We start from the raw sequence: 27,076 nt of genomic DNA on the forward strand, positions 1-27,076 counted from the left end.
GGGCGTGTTGAGTTACAGCAGCTTATGTCAATGCTGCAAATGAGTTTCTTGAGATGCGCCTGGTCGCCTCTGTGCAATATAAAAGAGCTGTGCTGTGGCTCTCTTGTTCTATTTCTGCTCCTGGTGTGTCGCTCTCTGTCAGATATCTGCCGATGAGAAGTGGAGTCCAGCCTGTGATCAGCACTTTCTTCCTTCTAGTGCTGCACTTTCTCTCCGCCAACAATTACACAGCAGACCTCGACTCATGAGGCCGGCCGGAGAGGATTTGTGCTAGCCTGCTGTGCAAAGGTTTTTATTAAGCTTCATGCTAATGAAACAAAGTAATAATGAGCTGCTTCCAACTGTTAACCACTTCACCCTGCTGCCTTTGTTGCGCTCTGGTTCTCTCTGGCCACTCGGTGCGGCTGTTGTCCCTCCAGACAACTCTGCGCTCGACTCTTCACAACGTCATTTTCCTGCGTCTCTTCCTTTACTCACACAAAGGTTCCATATTATGTGAAGTCGACTTTTACTGGCATCTGGATTGTTGCTCGATGATGTCACTAAATATTTGAGTAGCCCTGCCCAGCTACTGCCCTGTCCTCATTCTTTCTATTGAAACTATGCATTTGAATGTTTGTTACTACTTCTAGCTGACACACATTTGTGTTATTTGGGGTATTTGGGATATTTAGGTTCTTGCTTTATGTGTTGTGCTGTGATGATGTGTGTGTGCGTGTGTACATGTACTTCTATTTTTATGAGAACCAGTATGACTTTGCAGCCAACAGAGTGAGAACATTTTTGCAGAGGACATTTTGGCCGATCATTTTGAGCGTCAAAAACAACTAGGTCATTGTAATTGGGTTTTAGTTTGTTTAAGAGTAATGGTTACGTTTCACTATTTGTTTTGGACGTTTAGGTTCAGGTTCATAGGTCAGGGAAAGCATTGTGTAAATGACGTGTGTTTGGGGTGGGACTTGTTTATCTTAATCTGTGGGGACAAATTCTTGACAAAACGCTATCATTGTGAGGACTGTATGACTTTGTGAGGACATTTGGCTGGACTCCACGAGGCTGGGGAAAGGGTTATGGCAATGGGAAGCCTCACAATGTCCCTTACAGGCGGTGCGCTAACAGCCTGCTGCTAACGTACCAGCGATCTCACTTTCATGAGCCCAGAAAACTCTCCTCCTCCTCCGTCAAGTGCTGGAGCTTTAAATGGCGAATGTAATTTTAATGCACTTCCCTGCACAACGGTTTCCCGTGCATGTGCTCCAGATGCAAACTTTACACGACAGATTGAAAAAATCTTCCCGGCTGCTGCTGAGTGAGCAGCGAGAAGGGAGGAGAGGACGCATGACAACCAGAGGACTTCATCAGAGCGCCGGCTCTGGTGATCGGTCGTTGTGATCGGCTACGACAGATAGTGATTGGCATTTACCGGTCACGCTAATATCGGTCGATGGCGATCGGTGACCGATCGATTGGAGGATCCCCAGTTTCAAATCCAAATTATGGCAGTTCTGAGATTAGATAGATAGATAGATAAATACTTTATTAATCTCCAAAGAGAAATTCCCATTTCCAGCAGCATGACAGGTGGAAACATAAGAGCAAGTAAAAGAACATGCGGCTCTGTGCCTTTCTGCACAGAACATCAGTGTTGGCAGTCCAGTCCGGTTTGTCATCCAACTGCACTCCCAGGTATTTGTGAGTGTGGACCACCTCCGCACATTCTCCTTTGATGGTGACCGGTTCTGGATGCCTGGGTTTCCTAAAGTCCACCACCAAAGTCCAGTCCAGATTGAACTAAACCTTGGTCTTTTTTGTATCCCTGTTCTTGTATGGGATTCTTGCAGGCACTCCCACAGTCCAGTGGTCTGAATGTGAGTGTGTGTGAGTGGTTGTCTGTCCTCTCCAGGGTGTCCCCCGCCTCTCACATCAAGTAGCTTGGATAGTACACAGGAAATATTTGGCCTTTAATTCTCAGTCTGGAGCCAAGACAACAGACTGAGGCTCCTCCACCACTGAATGATCATCACTTCTGGTTAAAACATCTATGAGAGAAATGGTGGCTCAGGCTTCTGTCTGGATGAGCTTGGTCTGTCGGCGGTTAGTTTAATTCAGTTCCTCTGTCCATCCCTCAGTCTGCTTGATAGCTGTGGTCAGGACTTGTGCTGAGTCACTGATGTAATTACCTCATCTCATTAACCTCCATTTCCTTCAATTCAGGAGGCGACCATCGCGGTAATCTGACACATCCCCTCCCTGTGGGGCCTAAGTGCTCCGGGGACAGTTGGTAGTGTGGCAGGGAAGATGGAAACCAGCTGCTTTGAACTGGCATTCTCACATATGGCCAGTGGGGGGCACTGTGAGTGAGCCGTCTCGCTGTGGGCCTCCACTCACACTCACCAGACCTTGTGAAATGAGCCACAGTCACAAGTCTTTGTCTTTTTACACACTAATAAACTTAACAGATCCTCACAAACCAGCACTCCCTGTGTCTGTGCTTTCTCCCTGCAGGTAAGTTCTGCTGTTGCTGCAGGCTATATGAGTGGTGGAGGAGGTCAGGTGACCATCTAGAGGCAGAGCTCTTGTTTCTGCTGCAGGCTTGTGGTTCAAATCCTTCTTTAGTGAGAGGGAATTTTCAAGTAGATATTTCAATAAATGTTTATAAATGTTTCAATACACAGTTATATCGACAGGTAGATCTGCTTGTTCAAGTTCAACACATCAGACATGGCTGGGGACGACTTTACCTTCTACATGTCACATTCTTGCTCGATGTAAGTCATACTTGCATTAAAAAAAAAAAAATCGGAAGGTTCTGGGTCGTCGCGATGAGATTGACATTTAGATAGCGCCCTATAGTTTTGCTGTAAAGAAGTGGTGTGCAATTCAGTTTCCTGAGGGCCACATTATCTACTGCCACATGTGAGGGGCCATGAAACCAAAAGACAAACAGCGTTGAATTAAACTTAAAATGTCATCATACAAGATATGAAGTCTCTATATTTCAATACCTTTAACAGCCTTTCAGTACTGATCAATTTCTTCAGTGCTTTTGCTCTGACCTCATGTAGACCACATGTGGCCCCACCTCAGGGATGGCTAATGGAGTGCAGAAGTTTGTGTTGTGTTGATTGTTAGCAAAGTGACGTTACTGTTTTTATGTCATACGCAATGTGACTTTCTCTTCACTGTTTTCGTTCCCTTTTTTTCTGTTAAAAAACTCATCTGCATCATCAACAGGAAACACTGTTTAAACAACTCCCGGGGCCCCTATACTGGGTCCGACTGGGATGAGTCTAGTGTGAGCATGATGCCGCTGCTTTCCCATATCATGTCGCAGGATCGTAACTTACTGGTTACAGGGGAAAGTCTTGACCGATATCTGTTTGAATGTTTACAAAGGAATTCAGTTGCACAACTAGTATTTACTTTTGAACAACAAACAATATTTGCCAGACACACTGTTTTTTTTCCTCTGGCCCTCGGAGACTTGCTCAGTCCATATTAAATCCCGGGACTGTGAACAAGTCCAACAAAAAGTGGATTCCAAAACATGTCAAAAGACGGCGGATGAAGTCTGCGGTTCCTTCTGTTTCTCCAGAGACTCAAAGATGTTTGTCTCCTAGTTTGACATCAGTTGGGCTGGTTCCAGACTGAAGCTGCAGGCGAAGTGTCTGAGCTGTGATCTGCTCTTTCTTCTGTCCTGAGGGGGAATCTGTGGGAACATGTGTTCGTCAGCCGCAGCTGAGTCACTGTCTTGACCAAAGAAAAAAGATGTTTTGTTTTAAGTGAGTGCTTTTTTGTCCAAACAGTGCTCAAGCACTCCCTCCAGAGTTGTGCTGCGTTAATGCTGTTCCGCCAATAATAGTACTGACCATACAGTAGCAGTTCCACTTAAGTTTGGCAGCGACGGTTATATGTTTGAGTAGTTTCTCATGTTACAAGTGCTGCTCATCATCAGTCTTAGTGTTAGTTTTGCTCTGAAAACACAGCAGACTGGAGACTTCTTTCTCCCATCTCTCCACTCTCTTGTACCACTTACAGCTCTAAAAGCTTCTGCAGCTTCTGCCAACTGCACCACAGACCAAGCAGCCACACAGGCGCCAGGTTATGGTCTCAACAAAAAAAATCAATTGCTCCCTGAAAATGCTATCGTAAGACCTTTTCTTCACCGTCACCCACGAGAATTCTCTTTTCTCTGCTGCATTTCTGCCACGTCCTCCATGGCGCAGCAGCGATCCTTGGGAATGTGTCTTTGAGGCAGATTTAGGGCAGCGGACTGAACAAGGCTTCATTCTACAGAAGACTGTTCGCACGTATGAGGAGGACTGATGTGGGCCACACAAGTGGGCACCTCTCTCCGACACACAAAGAGGCTTCACATCATTTCCTGGGTGAAAATGGGTTGGTGGTCTAGGGCTTAGGGTCAGGGTTCCACTCGCACCTCGGCTGTAGTGAAGGTTTTGTATTGAGAGTCAGTGCTGAGAATTCAGGAGACTGTAGCTACAGTGAGTGTTGCCACAGTACAACCACTGAGATGCCACTCTTTGGATTGTCTCTTTCATATTCAGGTAGTTATTGGTATCTTTTGTCACCATTTCTGATACGTTTTTTTTATCGAACTGCTTCTGGAGTGGTGACAACATTTTTTTATTTTAGTGGTACTACCAATTCCACTGTTCTTTGTATTATGTAATAACAATAACAATTATAGTAATAGTATTTTTGCTCCTGATTCTTGCTAACCAACCACTATTACTACAACTACTTCTCTGGCTACTACTGCGATCATTTGTGTGACTTGTGTGACAACGACCGACATCATCACTGATGCTTGTACTACAGCTACTATTTTTTGCCATTACTCTGACTCTGAATGTACCACAACGCCTTCTATAACCACATTTATGACCACTCTTGAATCTAAGTCAAGTACAAAATGTAAAACAAATACTTTGACTACAACTGATCTGACTACTGCCGTAAATTGTGGACTATAGAGTGCATGGGAATATTGGCTGCACCCACTGAATTTAAGAAGGATAGTAGATCTTGGTCATCTATAAGCCGCAGCAGTCTATAGCCGTGGGTGCAGTGGTGCTGTCTGCACCGTAGACAGGTCAGTGGTGCACCCGGTTTAAAAATGCTTGAGGTTCACTTCTAAACTAGTTTGGAAATCGGTGTCCAGCATTGAGACTGACTCATGAAACAAACTGGGCAATGTTGTGAACTTGAATCATGAACTTCTCGCATCTTTTATTTACATTCAAGCGTCACCACAGCTGGTCTCAGCTGCTTCTTCTCGTCTCCGCTTCTCTTGGAGATCTGCTTTGTGGGCGGAGCTGCCGACATGCGGGTGAGCTGTTTAAGATCAGTAAAACACTGTGCTTTCATTGGTTTGATATGATGAGGCTCAATATTTTGGCAGCATGACGCTAGCCTGCAAAAACCCATATATTAGCCGCGTCATATAAGCTGCTGGGTTCAGACCGCGAGAAAAAAAGTAGCGGTTTATAGTCTGGAAATTACGGTAATAGAACTGCTGTAGTAATACCACAATGACAACAATCAGCAGTACTACAGTAGTATCACAACTTCCACTCTTACTGTCACTTCAGACTGAGCTACTGCTGCTGCCATGACTACAATTACTTCTACTACTAACACTGCTATTGCTGCTTCTATTACTTCTATTTGTATTGCAACAACTGATAGTACTACCACAGCATCTACTGCTACCTGTAATTCAGAGAGTTCTGATGCTAGTTGCCGAGCCGCTTTCGTGCATTAGTATTCTAATTATATGAACATGAGGTCCAGAATATCCGCTTTAGTTGTAGATAGTATTTCACAGCTCACTGAGCTTCTTCCTGGAAGAGCCCGTCTGTTGCCGGTAGCGATGGATCTCTGACCACCTTTGCTCATATTTCTGGAGTGTATTATGTTTCCGTGGCGACCGACATTCTTAGCCTGACCGCGCCCTGTCGTTAGCTTGTGATGAGTCACGGCGCTGTCCGGTCCTCCTCGCTGTGGAACACACAAGTGTCATTGTAGCCTGTGGCGGTTTATCTTAATCACTTATTGATACGGACGCTGGACCCTGGAGGAGTGAAAGTCTCTTTCAATTCCTCCATCTGCAGAGGCTCTGTTTCATTATGATGCCACTGAGCCACACCATAGATTTTATTCACGACTCGTAGATTAGCTAGGTTGGAATCTCCACGTCTCTAAACCAACCAAGAAGTGGTCAACAAAAATCAATAAAAGGACCAAATATCAACCGAACAAACACCAACAAACAAGCCAAGTAATGCACAAAACAAACCTTACTCCAACAAGCTAACAATGCTACACGTCATCTGCGGCCTCATGACTTTATGTCAACAAACAACATCACATGGAGCAAATGAACAGGCCACGTAACATAAGCTTGCATACTAACAATAGAACATACAAACTCTTTCTTTTCCGCATGCCATAGTTTGGCTTCACGAAAACCTGTGTCTATAAACAGAGTGAACTCATTATTTAGGGATTTACTCCTCCGCATCTCAGTCAAGGTCCACTCTGTTCTTCTAAGTTCTCTAAATCCCGACACTGGCTGCACTCCCTAGAACATTGTTGGCAAAGCGACCACTCTGGCCAAAGTCGAGCCTCATTAGAAGCATTCCACCTCTGCGAACTCTCAGGAAAACAGGAGTTCAACCGCCTTGGTACGGAATTCTTTCTGTCGGAGCCACAGCTGCTTCTCATCTTGTGTTCCATCACACCTGATTTGAGGAGTAAAGTTCCTCTGTTGGCGTGTTCAAAAGTCTGTTTTGTTCCTCTGGTGAAAGGCTAGTTGTTAACAACCGGCTCCTGCTGGCGTCACTGTTAGGATTAGTACATTTGAGAGCTAATCATGTTAGTCCTGGCTCGGTCTCCTTCACTGTCGCCCTCTCTTATGCGGCATTGTTGTAAATTAGAGACAGATAAATACTAATACTGATCTGGTCAAGCCCAGGTCTGAAAACCCATCAGATAGACAGCACAGTCTATTTTCAAGATCTCCATGGGCGTGATCCGCAGCCTCTGTGACAGTGGCTTGAATATAGGGATTTTTTTTGTCGTATCTCCTGTAGAACACACCTTCAACTACAATCGTCATGAACGCTTCCTTGTTGCGTGTTGTGTTTTCCACGTTCTGTGAAGTTTCACCTTCCTTTGGTCATAGTTTCTTGCTTGGGCGACGAACTTCTCGATTGGTGCCGGGACAGAATCTTTGTATGTTTTGGCCAACCCATCTTCACTGCCATGGTGTAGTATATTGACATTGAAAAAATTGCCTGTTACGTCCTATAATGATAACAAACGCTGGCCTTCGCGTGGCATGTTGACACATTGTTGACATGCGTTTCAATGGGCTAACATGGGCGCACGTGGAGCATCGCAGGGACGCAGAGATGTACGGAAGCTCTCTTCTTTGAATCATATTGGATGTCAGTTGCTATTCACCGGGTTTCTGCGAGGATTTTTTGAAACTGTGGGGGAGCCTCCGCAACCTCCCTCCCCCTAAACCCTCTGAGAAAAGAAAAAAACAAGCTGTAGAGAAATGGAGGAGAACGTTCCCAACGTCAATATTTTACACCATGGGAGTGAGGATGGGTTGTTTTGGCTTTGTCTTTGTTGTTGTGTTTGTTGTCACGTTCTTTTTTTTTCTTTTTTTTTTCTTTATTAAAAGATACATATAAAATGAAGTGAAATGAAGTGAAAAGAAAATCCATCCAACAGCGGCTATGAATATGCATTTTTTTAAGTTACGTTTTTAAATTCTCTTGTTGAAAAGTCAAAAGTAAACTGAAAACGCATGACTCTTGTCAGTGGAAGTTCAAACGGGAAATGCAGGATTGAGCCCTTTAAATAAATTATAAATCATTAATTACTATTTGACATGCTTAAATGAGGTTAGAAAATCATTTTGCAATAATTAATAATGCAGACAGTCAAATACTGCTAAAGGACAAGTCATGCGAATGACAAACGATGGGTCGGGTCGAGTAAATAATGCTCCTCTTTATTTCCCACTGTCTCATTAAATGGATAAATATGGCCTCAGATGGGGTCGTGACAAAAGACGGATGTGGATACATGAGTGAAAATGTGTTTTGGCTGAGGACTATCAGCACAGAGGCGACCCAGAAGGAGGATGAAATGCAGATGTTTGAGGATGGACGAGCAGATGTGAGACGAACAGAAGTGAGAAAAGGGCTTGGCCACGCTGCAGAAAGCTTCTGGTGATATCTGTACTTGGTTGAACAAATACTTAAGAGACTCTATAATTCACCTTCCAGCGCTTTCCCACAGCGCTGCTCTCTGACTGTCATTCTCCTGAGCCGGGTTTTTACGACTTGAAAGCCAAGCGTGTCGCTGAAACTGCCCGTTGTAAAAGACAAAGAGGAATGTGGGGAGTGATTTTCTGCAGGAGAACTGGGTGGGTTTGTTCTTAGGATCTGCTGTCACCTCAAGTTGCCTCTGTGTTCGAACATGCATGGAAGCTTTCAGACACTCTTGGTGAAGATGGTTTGCATTGCACAGAATTCAAATGAGTCTGATGAGCCATTACATTATGACCACCTGGCCATACTGGATGTTCTCATTTTTGACTGGTCAGTTGCTTGGTCCATTGTGGAAAACCAGTGTTCCTGGTTGCCGGATGTGGTTTGATATTTGGACCAGAGACTCTTCAGAAGTATTCTCAGATGAATAGTAACTGTGGTCTGCCACTGTCATCTATCCAGGACTCAGAGTTGTGCAGTAACAGGGTCTTTTTGTTGACGGTTTCCCGCCAGTACATTAACACTACAGCTTGTTTTCACGGACGCCTCCTTGAATCCATAACCCAGCTGTGGATAATGGACTCATGATGATGATATATATCAGTGTAATAACATAGACATGTGTTTGGCAGATGATCCACAGTCACAGTTTTCTTCAGGGTCGATTCAGGACAGGTAACACAAAGCACATGGACTTCATCTTCTGGGCCACATTAGACTTAGAACCCATTTGTCTGAAATATGGAAACAATTTCTTTCCGTTTTTTTTTTTTTTCTTTTGTTAAATATGATGGCAGACAGCTTCAGTCGTCGATGCTGTTGGATCACATACCATGCCAGAACTGGAAGAACATCACTCCCTCCATCTGGAAGGAAGTATGGATTCCTCAGAAGGGTGTGCTCACCTTTGTTCTGGATTTTAAGATTGGAATGGGAAAACTTGAACCTTTACTGGCACTGTAGCAAGACAACTTTGTGCAAGTCAGCAGTAAAAAAACAAGTACTTTATTCAGAATGACTTTGGGTTGGACGGATGGCGGTTGCTTTAGATGAGTATGGCTCTAAATCAGAGTGACAAGTTTCAATTCCAAATTAAAACAAAAGACGTAGAAACAAGAAATTGGAAAAAGAATCCAAAAACTGACCCAGAGAAATGGCATTATTTGGTGGGCAAGATCAAGTTTGACAGCCGTGGCTCTTGGAGGTGGGCACCTACTGTGTGGTACTGAATCCCTTTATCATGAGACGGTGGCTCTTTTAAAGATAAAAAAATCTCCTACACCTCACGCACCTGTTTCCTCCTGCCATTGTATGATGTGTCTTCATGTGCGTGCTACGCTACTTCCTGATGCTGCGACCAAACAAAAGAGACTTGTCCAATAGCTCCTGCAAAATGCAGAAAGTCAATCGGGGAGGAAGCTTTTCAGTCAGATTTGGGTTGCGAATGCAGATCAGTGGCGTGGTTCCCAACCACAGCATTAGACCAGAGATGCATCACATCTACACACGCGTTTACTGCTGGTGTATTTGCACTGGATCAGAGTCAGATTCCTGTCATGGTGCTTTCGGGTGGGACTGAAATCCCAGGTCCTTCTCAACTCACCTCACAATCCTGGGTAAAACTAATCCAGTCTGAATAGTGCTACAGTGATGTCATAGCCAGGATGTGACTAGTTGTGATGTTTCAGTTTAGCAACGTGATTCTCTGACTTTTTTTTAAATTTCCATTGTTGCAAAATATAAACTGGTCACTTAGCGACAAAGTTTTCACTTCTTAATTTTCCAGAAGCTCAGTCAGTTCCATACATTTCACTGACGCCTCAACTCACACGAGCAAAGCGGTCTGACTTCTACTCTCCGTATTTCCCTCTACAAATGACTAAGCACAGGAGTGGAAATGTTAAACCACGCAGCTTTTCCTGTTGGTGCCGCCACAAAAAGGGCGAAGCAGCCAAAGAGAACTGAAGAGAACATGTGGCATTTGTCTGCCCTCCAGTGCTCCAGTCCGCCTACGATGAACCATCGCTAAAAAAGAAGCGTAGTAAAGTTGAAAACTCTCGCAGTGTTCGACATGAAACCCAGCAGATGCTTCATGGAGGCTTTGATTCAGCACGGACAAGGTAGGTCCCTGGAGAGTCTGGTAGGTCCCGCGTCTGACCAAAAGGGGTCAGCATAACTTCTCCCAGTGTGTAGAGGAGCAGGTGTGTGTCAGATAACAGGATGTGTCTTTAGGTCTGTGATCCGTGTTGAGTCATGCCGTCAGCATGTTTGTTTGTAGACCACCCACTCTGGTTAATCCAGGGGTGCGAGCAGCTCTAACCACTTCCAGATAGCTGGGATGTTCTTCTGTCGGAGTTGTATTGGTTGATAATGTTGGCGAAATTATCGTCATAACCCACGTCTCTTGTGCTGTTTGCTTTTTAGATATAAAAACGCTGTGGCTGCTTTTGGTGCAAAACTTTTTGCATGATACACATGACTAGCCAGAACATTATGACCACTTGCAGTCTAGTTTCTTCCTTTGTTGCACTGCAGCTTTGTGCCAATGAACTGTGGTGGCAAGTCCATTGTATCATTTTGCTTTGGTGGCTGAAGAAGGCAGAACCAAGGTGAGGGTCACATGACTTATCATTGCTCTACCAGCACTTATACCTGTACATTTCTCTCTGCAATTCTCAACTGAATGGGAAGCAATGGCATGCCAATCATGCAGACTCATTTCAGCTGCTCAAGCGCCATCGGTGGGTCCAAAAAAAAAGTGTGACGCATCTGAAATAGGCTGAATATTGCCACCAAATAACTGTATTGTTGTTACTGTTCGAGGCTTTGAGTTAGGGGTAATTTATTACTGGTTTTATGATTATTTGTTATAAATCACATTGTAATATTATTAGCGGAGTCATTCTGCACACATTACCTCCGAGCAAACGCTTGTTTTTCCAGGTTTTTTAAACTTGGATTTGTCCGTCTGTCAGTGCGAGCTTGTTTACTCATCTTCCTCGTGGATCGCTGGGTTATGACATCACATTGTATCATGTGGTCTACTGCACTGCAGAAGTTCCTTTATATAAGCTTAATCTTTGTTTTCTGGTTATTTAGTTTTGTAGCTTTAGTTTTGTCTCACACACAGTTGTCATAATAATAAATTCAATCCTACCTTAATATGCACTAAAATGTGAATGAATGTATGGATGGCTGGATGGGTGGGTGGGTCGATGATAGATTGATAGATGGATGAGTGGATGGATGGATGATGATTGTTGGATGGATGGGATGGACGATGGCATTCACGTAAAGAGACCTGAGAGGACGACATCCTATGATGTCAGTGAAAATGACGCAAACAAAGAGGCACTATTGAAAACTCAATTCATAAACTGTTCATACAGAAAAACAAAGTTACTAAGCTCTAAACCTGCAGATGAAGAGCAGCATTCCGTCGTCAAAGCATTTTAGCCGACCAGAAATCTGAACCCAGAGCAAGGCTTTGTCCAGCATGTAGCCTTTGAAATGTCAATAAATACTCACAGAACTCCAGCACAAACTGTATGACAGTCTAGTTTTGGGTGTCACACTCATCACTGCCACTTTACATTTGCCCTCCTGAGGAGCAAACAACCTCACAACCTCGCACATTTTTCACTCTGTAATCTCTCCATTTCTGGTTCAGGGGAGAAAGAAAGGAAAAGGTCCTGATAAAGTGCACATAAGAGGATTTAATTGTTGACTTGTTCACTTTGTCATCCTGAAAAGCCTCTTGTTTTCTGGAAGTGGAATTCCGAGCAGTCACGCTGTGTCCTTGCTCCTGTCATGCTTGTCAAAGACAGCAGAAGCAGGACACTTGAGGAGTTCACTGATTATAGCAGATTTATCTCCGACCCAAAATAGCTGCACCTCCGATGATATTTGCTCTCCCTGTTATTGGTCACCGTTTGTTCGGCCGCTACCAACATCTGCCCCCTGGCTTAATGGCTCGCCGGCTTTTCTTGCTCCTTCCACAGAGGCGTCTTTGTTACAGCTGGAGAAACACATGTTTTCCGCTCTTTGTCTCGCTCCGATCCCGGAGACTTTGAGCGCATGGACCCGGTCCAGCGTCAGAAGCCACCGCGCATGAGGTGCTGTTTCCACTAAGGAAAGCCTCACAAATTCAATCACAACTATTCAGCCTGGCTTCCCAGCCTTGTCCGGTTTAGCACGGCCCCCCTGCGCCTTTTTCCTTTTTTTCCTTTTTTTTATCAGCGCGCGATGAAGTGAGGTCAACGCTGTCTCTGGCACTTCACTATTTCCTCTCAAAGTTGTGAAAAGAGAAGATGGACTTGTGCTGCTGTTTCTGCCCGGTCCCTCCAGACGGTAGGTGCTCTTCCACTGAATTTCTGGGTGTATGTTGAACAGTTGCCTGAGAGTTCTAAAGCCCTCTGAAGCCTCCATCTCTCACTGATGTTGGGGGGAGAGGTTGCTTCTGCGGGGCCATCTGGGCTTTCTCCTGCTGCTAAGCCACCAGCTTGTCGGGACTGCTGCAGTTTTGACTGAGATTTAATAGAGATTCTCTGTGCTGGATTGAGCCTAAGTGTTGTGGTATTGATCGTCCGTCACAACATGGGAACGGTCGAGGAGTCGTGCTCCATGTGAGGCGAGTGGGAGTTGGCCGACTCCTCCCACTGAAGGGAGTGGTGGATGGAGTTTTTCTCCTCCGTGCACCTCTGTAGCCTCTCTGCTTTGACTGGAACTGATTAAGGTTGTGCTTATAAAGGGGTTCAACTGAGGACAGAGTCCATACAGCTGTGGCTGTTTTGAAAGATGGAAGTACAGTGGCGGAATATCTTTCTGCAGTAAGATGAAACTGTTCAGGGCCCTTAAATGAATGAAGTGAAGGAGCCTCGGTGAGGACAGGAAGTAAACAGCGTATCTGTCTTTGCACTCTCACCAGCCATGATTCCTCCAGGAAAGGCGTTTTTCTCCCTCTATAAACATTTCCTGCCTTTGCCAGGGGGCATTCAACATCTATTTTGGCTCGTTCTGTGTCACTTGTCATGTGACGTGTCATTCCCTCCAGAGCGGTTCTGGCGTCAGGTTTCGTGTCAGAGCTTCAAAGACAGAAGTGACGCCACACAAACTCGAGCTGTCTCGACTTCAGACACGTTGGCAGAGTCTTTGTTTGCCCGGTGGTTCGGTGTGCAGATCTTGATACGGGCAGATGGTCTTGTGAAGCGACCAGTTGTGCTGTGATGGACAGTGGTTGCAATTACGAGCAATTTTCCGGTTTGATGGCTAGAGTTTCATCTGAAGGCTTCTAATTTTGGAAAATTCCTTCGTCCTTGAGGCCCTTTTAATAATAGAGGAGGCGAAATGAGAAGCATCTCCAATACAAAGAGACATTTTAGATCATAGTGCAATTGAATGTCCAGGATATTAGAGTAAAAATTAAACTTCAAGCAACACAAACACCACAACAATAAAGTCAGCGTCTCCCAGCAAACTCGCCCATGGATTCATGTTTCCAGTATCTTTGTTAAGAGGTGTTATGACAGAGTACAGCAAGACAGCAAGGTCATTCCTGAACAATTTGTTGTAGATGTTTTTGCTCTGTACATAAACATGTGGAATAAAGAGATGTTGGGCTCCATTTCAAAACTTCTACAGTGTATGGAAGAAGCAAAAACTAGATACAGTATTCCCTCAGTCATCATGAGGGTTACGTTCCAGACTCCAAAAGTGAAAATCTGAGATCTGGGTTAGCGTCTTTGGTCTATGGATCGAACCCGTTATCAAGAAATATGTAGCAGTATAGATGATCAAACACATATTAACCATTAATAAGCTTATTACTTGCTAGTTATGGTTAATACTCGGTAATTATGGTGTTGTTCACAGTGAACTTGGCACTCTTAACAAGACAGTATTCACTATTTTATAAGGATTAGTTTCAGGCTGATGTGATGCTAATGCACATATGAATAAGTAGTTTATTCAGGGTAATAGATGTTTATCTTGTCTAAGGTGTGAACAAGAATTCCTGCACAATTAGAACAGCTACATTAATGGAATTAAACCCGCCCCTTTGGAGCTTATTTTAGAGCCTGCAACTTTGTTAATAATAACAATAATGATTATTATATTTATTATGTTTAATTTGTTTTATTTATTTAATGAATTCTGTGTTTAGTACCTTAAATAATTTGAAGTACGCATCACAGGGATGAAAAAAGTTCTGTCCCCATGTTTTTAAGAGACACACATGAACCCCAAATTCCAGTTTTGTATGTGTTTCTTCATGTGATTTGATGGTAATTTAATAGATGTGTGGGATGGAAAATGGAGCATGTTCCCTGTTTAGTTTGTGGAAAAAAATAACCACTGTATTCCTGGAGTTAAATGCCAGTTTTCCTACCATAGAGTCGAGCGTACTTCTCTCACTCAGATTCCAGTGAGAGCAGAGCCAGAACACTTTTAGTTGTTCGTGGTATGGGGATGGAGCTGCAGTATGAAGCCCCTTTTAGGAGTTAAACCAAACAACCAAGCCGGGATTTTTGGAACGTTCGGTTGTTAAACGCTGCAAGGTTATAGGTTTCATTTCTGGAAAGTTTATAGAGAAGCACTGTGCTGTCCGCGCTTATGGAAGCAATTACGGAAACATTGTGGAGTTACATAATGAGAGTGTATAGTTAGCCAGGGGAAAAATAAAATGTGGAAAAGAAAGAGGGGGGGAGGAGGGGTTGAGGGGTTGTGATCCATGACTCATGAAAAACCCAAGTGGAACATTTGCCGAAAAAAGGTTCATGGAAAAACTGTATGTGGAGAGAAGCTGGTGGAGCTCTTTCGCTAAATAATGAACGTTTTACTTCATAAAGTCCTTCGCATCACATCACTAACTAATGGTGCAGGAATATTCTAAATAGTTATTGTTATTTTTCAAACTCAGAGAAATAAAAAATTTAGCAAATGTAGTAAATTTAAATAATAAAAGAAATGTGAAAGGTCAATTAAAATTGTAATTAAGTTGGCACAAAAATAAATACGTAAATAAAATGAAATATACTTAAAAGAAACATCAGGGTTAGCGTCAGTGCAACATTTCCTTCTGTCCTTGTGATACAGACATTTGAGCTGAACAGTTTTTTTTCTGAGACCTTATAAGGTTTAGGCTCAAGTAAAGGGAAAAAAATGAAAGAATCAAAAAATATCAAAATAAAAAAAAGTTTAAAACACCCATCTATTATCCACCACATAGCCAAGGTCAAGTCACAGGGGCAGCTCTCTGTCACGTGTCCTGGGTTCGCACCGGTCCTCCTCCCATTGCTGTACCTCACCGGGACAAGAAAAAGATTCTAAAGCTCTTATGGGTCACTGATCGTCTGCAGTGGTCAGTACCTGTCATATATGAGCCAAGGAGTCTCCTTGAAAAAGAAAAGAAAAGGGAGGATATGAGAGCAGGAGTGCAGTTCTTTGCTTGTGGTACTCGATCGTCGAAAACCAGTCATGAAGCTCTTGACGCTAAAGAGATCCCACTACCAGAGGTGAGTAGGAAGGTCTGCTGAGTCATGTTTCCATGCTGTGGGCGGGGCTTGGAGTAGAGTGTGAGCCTGCACTAGGTACTGACCACTGCCGCAGACACCTCACAAGAGATGGGTTTTTTTCTGCAAAGGGAAACTAATTCAAAGGGTCATAATGTTTTGACAGATCAGTTGACTTCAGTATTTTTACTTGTTGTTGTTTATCAGAGTGTAAAGGTACAGCAAGCAAAAGAAGTTGTTTTGTTTTCTGGATGGAAGTGCGTATTTAGAAACATAAACCAAATGAGGTAGCTTCAAGCTAACAACCTTCACCGTCACCAGAAAGCCTGGTGTATTATTAACTAGAGGCGATAAGAAGCGAGAAATCGCAGTACAGGAGAAGCGCCACATTCCCTGACTGTTGTCTCCACTGGCCGCCGAGCAGATCTTGTGCGTGTTGAAATTAGAGAGAAGGAGGAGGGCGGGAGTGAGTCACAGGGACCGGGCTGGAGCGGGAGGTGTGTGCTCTTTCGTCCTTCTCTTGTCAAACTCTCGTCTCTTGTTTTAATGTCCGGGAGGCCGCCACCCCTCTAGGTGCGTCCCCCCTCCTCACAACCCCCGTCCCATGTCGGCCCTCCCACCTGTCTTCAGAGCTGTGGACGCCCCACTCTGTCCCCGGGCCCGATGCCGGCTATTCCCCCTGGAAATGTATTCCCGACCCTGGTGGTTGCGGGTCACATTTTTACCTTGGTCTTGGTTTGGAGGTGGAGACTTCGGCAGAATCAAGGTAAGGCGAGAATAGCTTCATACTCTTAGACAGTAGCAGCGGAGGAAAAGTTGCTCTGGTGTTGCCGGCTGTCTTCATCCGTCTTCTCCGCTCGCCGCTGCTGTGTTTTAGAAGCATGCACGCTCACTCAACCCCCCCTCCTCCCTCTTTTTCCTCTGCGTGTCTCAGTTTCCTGTGGAATGGAGATGTTGAACTTAACCCTTTGCTCTCCACTGGTTATATGATGACGCATGAGGCGAGTGCTCTGGAGGTGTGGCCTCAGAGCTTCTGTGTCTTCACCTCTTGTTACCAGTTATCTGTTGCCATCCGTTTCTTAAGACCTTTTAGATCTATTTTTGAATATCTGGACTGCCACTGAATGCAACACAACATTCCTAGATGCACCATAGTTATTATAGTTTAAAGGCAAAAGTTTTTATTTTAGATGGTTTTTGCTTGTTGGCTTTAGTAGCGATCTGCTTGACACTCAGAGTAGAGCCGCTGCCTTCCTCATTCAGGTGATTTTTGAAGGTCATAAGAGCTTTGGAGAAGATTTGACCTCCCAGATCTAGTCCACAAACTCAGACGGAATCATTTTTACGACGTATATAATTGCACTTCTCAAGATAGCTCACTGCTTGTAGAGTGTTGCAGGCATGCTAGTCATGGTCTTTGAAGTTTTAGAGCGATTGTTAAAGTTCACCTCCCAGAGAACCCCAACGACATTCTGAAGCTAATGTGTTTTCTCCAGAGCAGAAAACAATGCCGCTCCACTGGTTTACATGTCCTTCGACATGCATCAGGAGCACTGTGAAGGTCTTCCAAGTATTTGTGGATTTTACGTTGACACGCCCTCCATCAGACCTTTGTTCTGGCTGTTGACACAGCCAGCCATAGTGGTGTACGTCAAACACGCCTCTGCGGGCGAAAATGCTCACGCAGGCTTCGTAAAGGTTATGATTGAGTGACGGACGGCGAGAGAGGAGCATGGCTGCTCTGTCTGCTGCGGCTCAGAAGCTGTTAGGAGGAACCAGTTTGGCCACCAGCTACACAAATGACTTCTGTCTGTAGATGAAGCAAAGTAGCCTGAAGTCACATCTCGGCGTGGTTTGCGGTACATGTGCAAAAAGAACCAGGAAACCTTTCTTTTGTCTTTGTTTGCGACTCTGAGGAGGTGCGGGAGGGCACACCTTTCTTGTGAAACTCATTCCAACTGGAATGCAACGGTATCTGAGCAGGAAGCAGCTTTGAAAAGATTATGGCCTTTTTTCAAAATCAAATCAAAGCTCACTTTTTATAAACCTCTTTAGCTGAAACATGGGCTACGACTCACGTATGCTATTGGTAACTGGGGCCGTCAATAGATGTATGTTGACAGTCAATCTAACTCAAAGGACTGGTGGCCATAATGTTCACAATGGTATGCTTCCATGTTATGTTGGGTTGATGTGGCAGGTGACAAACTTGTGTCGACAACATCTGCATTGAAGTTACATTCAGAACTGATGCAAAATGTGTAATTAATTTGCCGTTAATCGTGAATTAACTCAGCTTTAGTACAATTAATTGAGATATAAAGTTGTATCTTTTGAGAGACCTAATGCTAATGACTTTAACATACAGTAAAATATCCTATCGATGAAAAGCTTATCTCCTCAGGAAGAGTTTCCATGGCAATATTTTCTCCACCTTTGAGTACCTAGCATTAGGAGGGATAGCTCACCTGGTTGGTGTCAAGGAAGGTGTCTGGACACTGTGTCTTAAATGTTTTATTTTTTTCGTATTTTTTTGTGCAGATTTTCTCCCCCATATTATTCAAAACAAGATAAACTGACCCATCGACGTATCATCAAGCTAGCAATACATCGACAACACCACATCAAGCTAAAATGCTAACAGAGCTGCGAAGCGACCTATTGACCAGGCCGGACTCACTCTCAGTCCGTTCCCGAAACAAACTAACGACAATTGACTCTAAACTCCAAGGAATATAAAAATACTGTTTCTGGCCACGAACGATCGACTTGCTATTCTTGAATATGAAAGATATTCTTCTACCCTGTTGCCTGGCGGAGTATTACAAATGCTAATGTTTACATTCTGGTTAAAACTACAGGATGCACTGCACACGGTAGATACATTCAGTGATTCATGAATCAATATCAGGCCGTGGAGAGGGACATGGATTCAGATAGATTTCTTTTGACCCAGGACAAGTCATGACTGAAAATTTCGAGCTCCCACTCTCCCTTCATTAGCGGAGCTCAGCGTGCTGGTCCTTCATGGAAGCTAACTCCATTATTCAACCCCTTAAATGTAGCTCCACAGTCCACCTCGAAAGTGACTGTCAATATCATCTATGGTTTCACCGCAGTTACAAAGAGATCGGGATGGTTTTTCGGCAGTTGACGGGGATTACAATGGGAGTCTGCGGACAGTTGCTATGATGCTACACAAATTTGACATCAAAATGTGGGAGAAATTTGGACCATAAAGCCAAAAGTAACCGTTGAATGTTTTGGCCTTCAAATCTGCCGTCTTAGCCCTGTTGACCACCATGAATGAAAACAAATTTTCCTATTTTGACATTGCTTTTGAGGTTCATTCTTCTGTCTAAAGGACATAGTGGCTGCCTCAGTAAAACTAGAGGGCAGTTGTGATGGGACATTTTAGTCTTCGGTGACCTTCAAGCGTGGAGTTCTGCGCCTTAACGGAAACTAAAAATAGGTTACTAGTGGCAGTCAATGTTGTTCTGCAGTATTTATCCCGAATCATCTTAGCGTGGTGAAACTGGTTTAACTGGTGACCTACAAGCAAATAGCGCGGCTGCCTGCACCTTCTGTCAATGTTTATTTGCATCCAAAGTGATCAGGTTTCTGTTCCCAGACAAATAGGTCTGCACCCTTTACATCAGTTCGACTCAGGTTGCTGCTTCCGTAACAGTCTGTGGGTTAAATAATCAGTTTAAAGGAAGTAGAAGAGCATTTGGAGGTGATGTCACGTTCATGTTTTTAGCCCAGCGTTGCGTGGTCGCAGGTGGAAGTAACAAGGTGCCTTTGAGGAAAGTGGGTGAAAGGCATGTTTATTAAAAGCTCAGTAACTATTTCACTCGCCAGTAGTTGTAGATCTTCTCTGGAGACATGAGGTCCCGACTGCGTGTCCTAGCAACTATTAAAAACAAGCGTCGGGTGAATGGCCCTGGTCTCCCTCCACTGAGTTCTTATCCTCTGGACCTTGAAGGAGTCGAGTGTTGTGATAAAGACAGACTTGTATCAAACATTGTCCTTCAAACTGAACTTGTTATTATAGAAGTTTGAAACTCTTATCCTGTTTTTAAAGAGCCATTTTCACCTGGACTCTTGTAGCTTAGCAGAACAACTGGTCGGTTCAGGATATATTTGTAGTCTAGTGCTGCATTGAGATCCTCTGTTTTATTGAGGAAGACACACCCAGCTCTGTGCCAGTGTCCCGTGTGGGCCAGGACCAATGCAGCTGACTGTGGGTCCGGTTTCACTGCGTCTTGGCCGTGACTCACTTTCCTGTCTGCTCACTGAACAAGAGCTCTTAGTTCATCAAAAAAATGGAAAAATAATGCTGCTGTTGTCCCCACTTGACCTCAGCAGGAGACAAGCTTGCATGAAAGTTTGATCACGGATCTTATCTGTGAGTCCTCTGTTGCAGCCCTGAAGGCAGCACTTTGTTGTGGGTCATGTGATGGGACACTGGAGATTACGATGTGATATGACCTGAAAAATTAAGAGGATGAAGACTGGCACCATCACCGCTAATGTAAAATCTTGAATCAAGCTCGGCATGATTCATAGTTGCTGCTGTGGCCGGTCGGGTTTGGCACGCTTCCTTGTCTGCAGTGACTGAGACGGGATGCTGTTCATCCGGAACAGAATGAGCTTTTTCAACTATTCAGTGTTTAAAACTGATGAGGGCATCTGTGGCACTTTCCTGGTAACTCCTTCCCGGGTCCTTGGACCACCTTTGATAGGTGGGGCTCATGACAACGCGCTTCCTGACCTTGTACGACCTGTGACCCGGTGCCCTCAGCCAATCACCCTCCAGTCCCTGACAAAACTTTACAATGTTGTCTGTGACCATTTATTTAGTGCCTTGTTTTTTAACTCAGTTACTGAACCAAGTCAGCGTGTGTCCATGTGCAGAACTCACTTTACGTGCGCAAGCTCACTTCCCAGTGACTTCCCCGAGTCGAGGTCACTGATGACTATAATTTTCAGTTTCAGATTACATATTCAGCGTTGCTAATGGAGACGTTTACTACTTACAGCCTGTTATCTTGTTACGCTAAACAGGGGCTGCTGGGTGCCTGTAAGGACCACTGTTGAGTGAAGTTCTGCTGGATCAGGTCAGCTTGACTTGCAGATGTGGCTCCATCATCAGCACCGTCGGTGTCTGTTCTGTATTCCCTCAGTGTCGCGGCCAGTCAAGAAGCGATGGAGAGACAATGATTTGGAGGGGAACGTTTTGAACATTGAATTGGTGATGATAAAAACACTCCTCTCTCTAATAGGCAGCTCTTTATATCTTTGGCTGGAATGTGTGACTTGAGTTCCGCCTACAACGGACATTATGAGGTTTCTGTCTAGAGTTTTCCATTAAAAACAAGCCAAAAAAACGTCATGTCCACCTCAATGATGCGTTTTAAGGTACCCACCCTTTTCGACGTTTCCACTTAATGTTAATACTTTTGATGTCATCAGATTTCAGCCTTAAAAGAGATCATTTTTCTAAAGGCATTGCGCCAGTGATTCAGCCGTGGCGGTGAGCCTTAGCAAGTGGCGGAAACCCTGAGAAATGTCTGCCTGAGATCCCTGGACTTAGTCCCGTCATACTTGCACGTAGAAGCACATGTCAAAACACAAACTTTGACATAGGAGTTGACTTTTCAAAAGTAAAAACAGCTGGTCCGTATCATCCACAGTTCCGCCAGAGTTACTGTTTGCAGTTAGAATTTTTCATTATTATTGCTATGGAGAGAGCAGGACTGATGATGCAACACGTTCTTCTAAAAGACGTTCAAACTGTTTTAAGCGTCAAGTCTTTGTTCTCCAGCTTCAAACCAAATTTTCAATTCTCTGATCGACTCATTGTCCCGTCCAAAATGTAGTGTGTCTTTTGGGTATGTCATATCTGCATCTGTCTTCTTACCAGCGGTCCAGTTCTTTCAGATCAGTCTTGCAGTTCGTCAGCAGCTAGTGTTTGGTTGGACTGAGGTCAGTCAGATTCCTTTCCATCACTTAGAATGTCTGTGTCCTCTGTGCTTGAGTGTGATGTCATAATTCCAGACGGAATCCAGGGTGACCCCTGACCTTTCATGGTCACCCTTTTCTTTTTGACTTTGGAAAATAGCTTTTCATTAGCTCTATATTTTACTACAAAGAGACTTGTTGGACATTTTTTATCGCCTGTGAGCAGCTGCTCGACAATATTCCTAGTGAACTTTTGTTATTGTAATACATTGGATCATGATCTAACTTTTATATCCCTCTTATTAAGTTGTTTACAGATAAGATTGCCGTCTACTGATGTACAATTTCAACACTTTCTCAGTCATAATTGCCTCACCTCTAGTCATAATCCACCCTTCATTCTAATCCTCTACACTGTACTTTCGGCGCCACTCCCACTTAATGTAAGTCGTTTCATTCACACACTGATCGCAACTTGAGTCCCCGCCAATGAAACCTTTATATGACGCCTGTTCTGTTGAGGGCGCGCAACACAAACATGTCTTTGTGCGCAGATTTATGATCCACAGCTGCGTGGAATGCAGAGGAAAGTATGCGCCATCGGCCCGCGGGCGGTTCTGTCGTCGATCGAACCTAAAGAAAAGTTCGCCCCGACACGAATTGAGGGTCCGTGGAGGTTATATAACGCAGGGAGATCAGCAGGTGCTAAATTGAAGCTGGTCTTCTGGGCGCGCGTGTATTTCTGGATGGTGGCACAGCCTTTACGCACGGAGGACGGTTCCCTCTGAAAGAAAAAAAGTGGGCCGGACAGGAGGTGACACAGTCTGCAATCCGACACGACCGCGCGTGTGTGTTGTTCCCTCCATGTGGCTTCACTAGAGACGGAGGGAAAAAAGCCTCCGTGGGTTGGAACCAGACGGGGGAGAAACTTTAGGGGGCGTTTACCAGCGCGGAGCAGCGCTTCTCCGGCGCTGCAGCGGGAACACACGCAGAAGGACGGCGCGGATGGAGGAGACGGTGATCGAGCCTGCCTGGCGCAGGGGGCTCAGCGGGGCCTTCACCTACCGGAAAATGAACTTGATCCACGAAATGAGCAGCGGGGAAGTGGTGTCGCATCTCCACAGCCGCATGTGCTGCGTGGGTAAGTCCCGGCTCTCCATCCGAGTGCGCGCGGGGGGAGGGAGGGAGGGAGGGAGGGGAGGGGCGGGCGGTGTTGTTGTGGAAGTGGGGGGGTGGTTAACTCTCTCCTGACGTCTTCTTTTTAGAGAATCTGAGAGATGCTTCCTGTCTTCATGCTCGCTTTATTCCATGCAAACAGAGAGGTGCTCTAGCTATTATGTCATTATGGTAATCAGATAGATAGATAGATAGATAGATACTTTATTGATCTCTGAAGAGAAATTCCCATTTCCAGCAGCATGACAGGTGGAAACATAAGAGCAAGTAAAAAAAAAAAAAAAAAAAAAAAAAAAAAAAATGCTACAGATAGGAAATTAAAATAAATAACAACAGTTCAGCATGTGAATGTGTGTGTGTGTCACGAACTAAAGTGCACGTGTGTCTTTGGTGTGAGTGTGTAGTGAGTCTAGAGTGTATAGTGTCCATTTTATCGTCCTTCCCGAGAGATGTTGAAGAGCCGAATGGCGTGAGGGAGGAACGATCTCCTCAGTCTGTCTGTGGAGCAGGACAATGACAGCAGTCTGTCGCTGAAACTACTCCTCTGTCTGGAGGTGAGTGGAACTCACCTTTACTCTGTACAGAGCTCTGTTAAAGAGTGGGAAGCTCTAGAGTCACAGGTATTTAATAACCTGAAATAAATACAAATGGAAACCACCCTAAAGTTCACTTGAAAAATATGAGCTCTGCTGGCATCGCTCCTTTCTTTCATAGCTGAAGTCCATACAGACTTCGAATGCCTTTTTGAGATGCACTGACCCCAACACTGCTGACAGTCACATCCCGCCTGCACTAGTCAGTGTCACACTATTTTAGCCATGAGGGATCAACCACTATTCTTGTCTGATTTACTTTAAATAACGGTGGCCATTAAAAACAGGTGTGGAGACTATTTAAATCAGAGGCAGCGTGTTTCACTGTTGGCAACTTGAGGATCCAAAGCTATTTAGAAGCCACTAACAGGAACCATCACCTCGACACACCATGATAATAACAGCAGAAGTCTCACACAAAATGAGTGATGAGCTTATGTGATGTCTCCTCTCCATTAAAGTCTCGGCTCAGTTTCTCAGTATTAGCATTCACATTCAGGACTTGTTAAACAGATGGGCTGGATTCTTGTCGAAGAACACACCCTTGTTCAATAATAAGTGATGAAATGCTACCTAGATAACAAAAACATTGGAATAACTTTGGGATAAAGTGTTGCTAACACTGGATCAGCGTTGAAATTTCAACCAGTTCTGACCATAAATCCACGTAATACAATGTATGTCTTTTGCTGTCTGGATATTGTCAATATTGAACAACAGCCAGAACCAAGAGGTCCAGACTTCCCGATCCCCCAAAACCTTTTTAAAGCCTTGGCACCTTTCTTTTTATTGAAAAAATACCAAGGCGCACCAACAATGGAACCTCGGCCAAAGCTTGTTGTAAAGCTTGAAAATGCCTTTCATTTTGTGGAAATATTTGGCTACAGACTCTTGGCAATGATGGCGGACTATTTGCCACGGAACACTGGTTGAAAAAACACTCTTCTCTAGGGGAGTAGCGTGGCTTTCTATGCATGGAAACAACAAAATGTAAAAAGTGTTTTTAGAATCACCATTGAACACATTCACATTATGCTTTAGCGAATGCAACAGTAACTGAAAAAGTTTTTCCGTTGCTAAGCATCTATTCATATTATGCTACGTTGGTTCCTCATCATTGGGTTTCAAGAAAAGTATGACTCAATCGACTTATTTAAATACAGTATATAGATCATGAAAAGATTGTCCGGAAAAGTGTGTGTCTGGGTGTTTGACTGCGGTTGCCATGCCAACGCAACTGGATGCCTGGTGACGGTTGAACCAGCCAGCAGCCGTTGAGGTGGGTAAACATTCCGTGTGTGCTCGACCTTGATCGCAAAAGTGAAACTCTGCGTTTGTGACCTCAAAACTTTCAGTTCTTCAGTGTTCCTCTTCAAACTCGATGGTTTTGTTTTTGCTATGGCAACCACTGAGAGGCTGCCCTGCAGCTGAAGTGACAGCCCTCATACTCAGAGTCCCCAGTTAACCCTGGACTTTCCTCCCCGTCGTCGGGGACTGCGTCCAGCGCGTTAGGCATTAAAGAGGATTAAGCAACCCTGTGGGAGAGTCACTTTTCAAACAGAAGATGGAGCCAAACCGCTTTTTTCCCACCTGTTCAGGTGGAGTTTGCCTTTATGTTCAGACCTGCAGAGTCAAGTGTAAGGTCCAGTCATCATTACACCGTAGTAGACTGGACATCAGTGGACTATGGACATGGATTCGCTCAAGTTATATAACACAATGTATTTTCAGTGCGTGGCATGTGTGAGATTGAGATTGAGATTATTGTGTTTGCACATCACAGAAACCAACACTCAATTTAAATGTGAGATTTGTCAGATTCTCCTTTCCTGTTTTAAGCAACACGTTCATTCAAATGTGGTTGATTTTAAGTTGGCCAGCCTCAAAAACTGTAGCTCTGGTGTGGTGTCCTTGAATTTCAATGGTGTTCCAGTGGACCGACCTGATGCTTGTCATGGTGTGTATGAGCACATGAGCTAATGTGTAATACTAGTCCATCACTTGCTTTTCTGACATTACAGAGGGCAGGTGATGGTGTCAGAACTCCGCCTCTCCATTATTAGGACATGGACCAACAGGATTGCTGGCCGACATTCTCTGATGTCTTTGTTGATGTTAAGTCCAGGGTGACCCATGATAACCACTCAACCTTGTCAATGTCGCTCGAATTTTCATTTCATTCAATTCATCATTTCATTCATACTTTCCACATTTGTTTTCCTCCTGTGGAAAAATAAGTAAATAAGTACTCTTGATTTGCATTCAATAATTTTAACTTTATATATAACTTTATATATGGTATCACATAACTCTTTATAATGTTAAATTACAGGCTAATATGCTGCCAATATATGTACCATTAAGTAGTTTATTTATCGTCATATATGGTCCCTAATATATATATATATATATATATATATATATATATATATATATATATATAGCTTTTATGGGTGTGTGCTACCCCCTTTCTAATTGACTGTACAGCGCCACATGCAGGCCTGACATGTGTACTACATCGTCATTATTAATGTGCAGCAGCTCAGTGTTTGCTTCTTTCATGCATATTTGTGTCTCTTTTTTTCTGTGGTATAATTAGGTTATTGTGTCTGAAGGCTTTGGCTGTAAACATGTACTTTATACCTTCCATCATTGCGGTTGGTTTCTCAAGCTGAACCCGTGATTTACTGGTGTCGGAGCGCTCATTCCTGGCAGCTGTTATGACAGACAGTTCGGTGTCGTCCCGTGTCGTGCCCTCCTGGCTGCCAACTCCATGTTGGGTCAGATCCAGAGCGCCTCGGAGCGCAGACTCATCACCTTGGCAGAGGTTCCTTCCTGCATTGTCAGGGTTTAAATTCCACCATCCCTCCAAAATAAACCTGCACACCAGATGAAACCTGGTTGGTGTTCACATTCCTGAACCTGGTGGGCTGATAACACATGCTGCTACTTGTTCTGAGGGCCAGGGGTGTTATCTCTAAAGGCAGGGTCCCTTTCGCTGGAAGAAGGGTGTGTCCTGGGAGGAATGAAGGTAGTTATCAGTTCGGTAACCCAGCACTCATGGCATTACTCAAAACATGTTTACTTGAACAGAACGGTGGAATAAATAAATTCTCTTTTTTTGTCTTATAAATCGTAACGTGGCTGGAAAGCAACTTTAGCGTTTGTATTTCATCATGTCTTGACAAGTCCCCGCCCTTCGCCGGCATCTGGAGAATGTCCCGTCCGGACCTTCGTGTCAGTCTCTACCTTGAAACCTGATAGAAGGTGTTGCAGGTGTTTTCAGAGGACTTAGTTATTCAAGGAGTTTGGAAGCCATCATGGCGGCAATTTGATCCGTTTCAGATTGAGGTGTAAAGTAACTTGAACACATGACTACACTGATTTATACAGTGTCACGTAGATCCCACCTGTCAGTGGACTGTACATGGAATAGGTAATTTGAAGAGAGTTTTTGGTTGTTGGAGGAGGACAGAGGGAACAAGAGAGGAGCCCAGGGGACGAACAAGCACAGGACTCCAGT

At 44.2% G+C, this 27,076-nt stretch overlaps 1 protein-coding gene across 12 annotated transcripts in view; it reads left to right on the forward strand.

The window, feature by feature from the left end:
- The window catches only part of pleca (plectin a), a 93,156-nt gene that overhangs the window by 29,058 nt on the left and 37,022 nt on the right, over positions 1–27,076 (forward strand). The window contains exon 1 of one of the 12 annotated variants that reach the window (XM_053861470.1): positions 12,313–12,659. The exons of 7 other annotated variants lie outside the window; for them this stretch is intronic. In XM_053861470.1, the coding sequence (XP_053717445.1) occupies positions 12,620–12,659 (40 nt within the window). In that variant the 5' untranslated portion in view covers positions 12,313–12,619. Of the gene's footprint in view, positions 1–12,312; positions 12,660–16,311; positions 16,587–21,797; positions 22,926–27,076 lie in introns of those variants that run through there. 4 more of the 12 variants (XM_053861463.1, XM_053861460.1, XM_053861473.1 and 1 more) reach the window with 4 other exon arrangements.

This window comes from Synchiropus splendidus, chromosome 4 (genome assembly GCF_027744825.2).
Source record: "Synchiropus splendidus isolate RoL2022-P1 chromosome 4, RoL_Sspl_1.0, whole genome shotgun sequence".
Lineage (NCBI taxonomy): Eukaryota > Metazoa > Chordata > Actinopteri > Syngnathiformes > Callionymidae > Synchiropus > Synchiropus splendidus.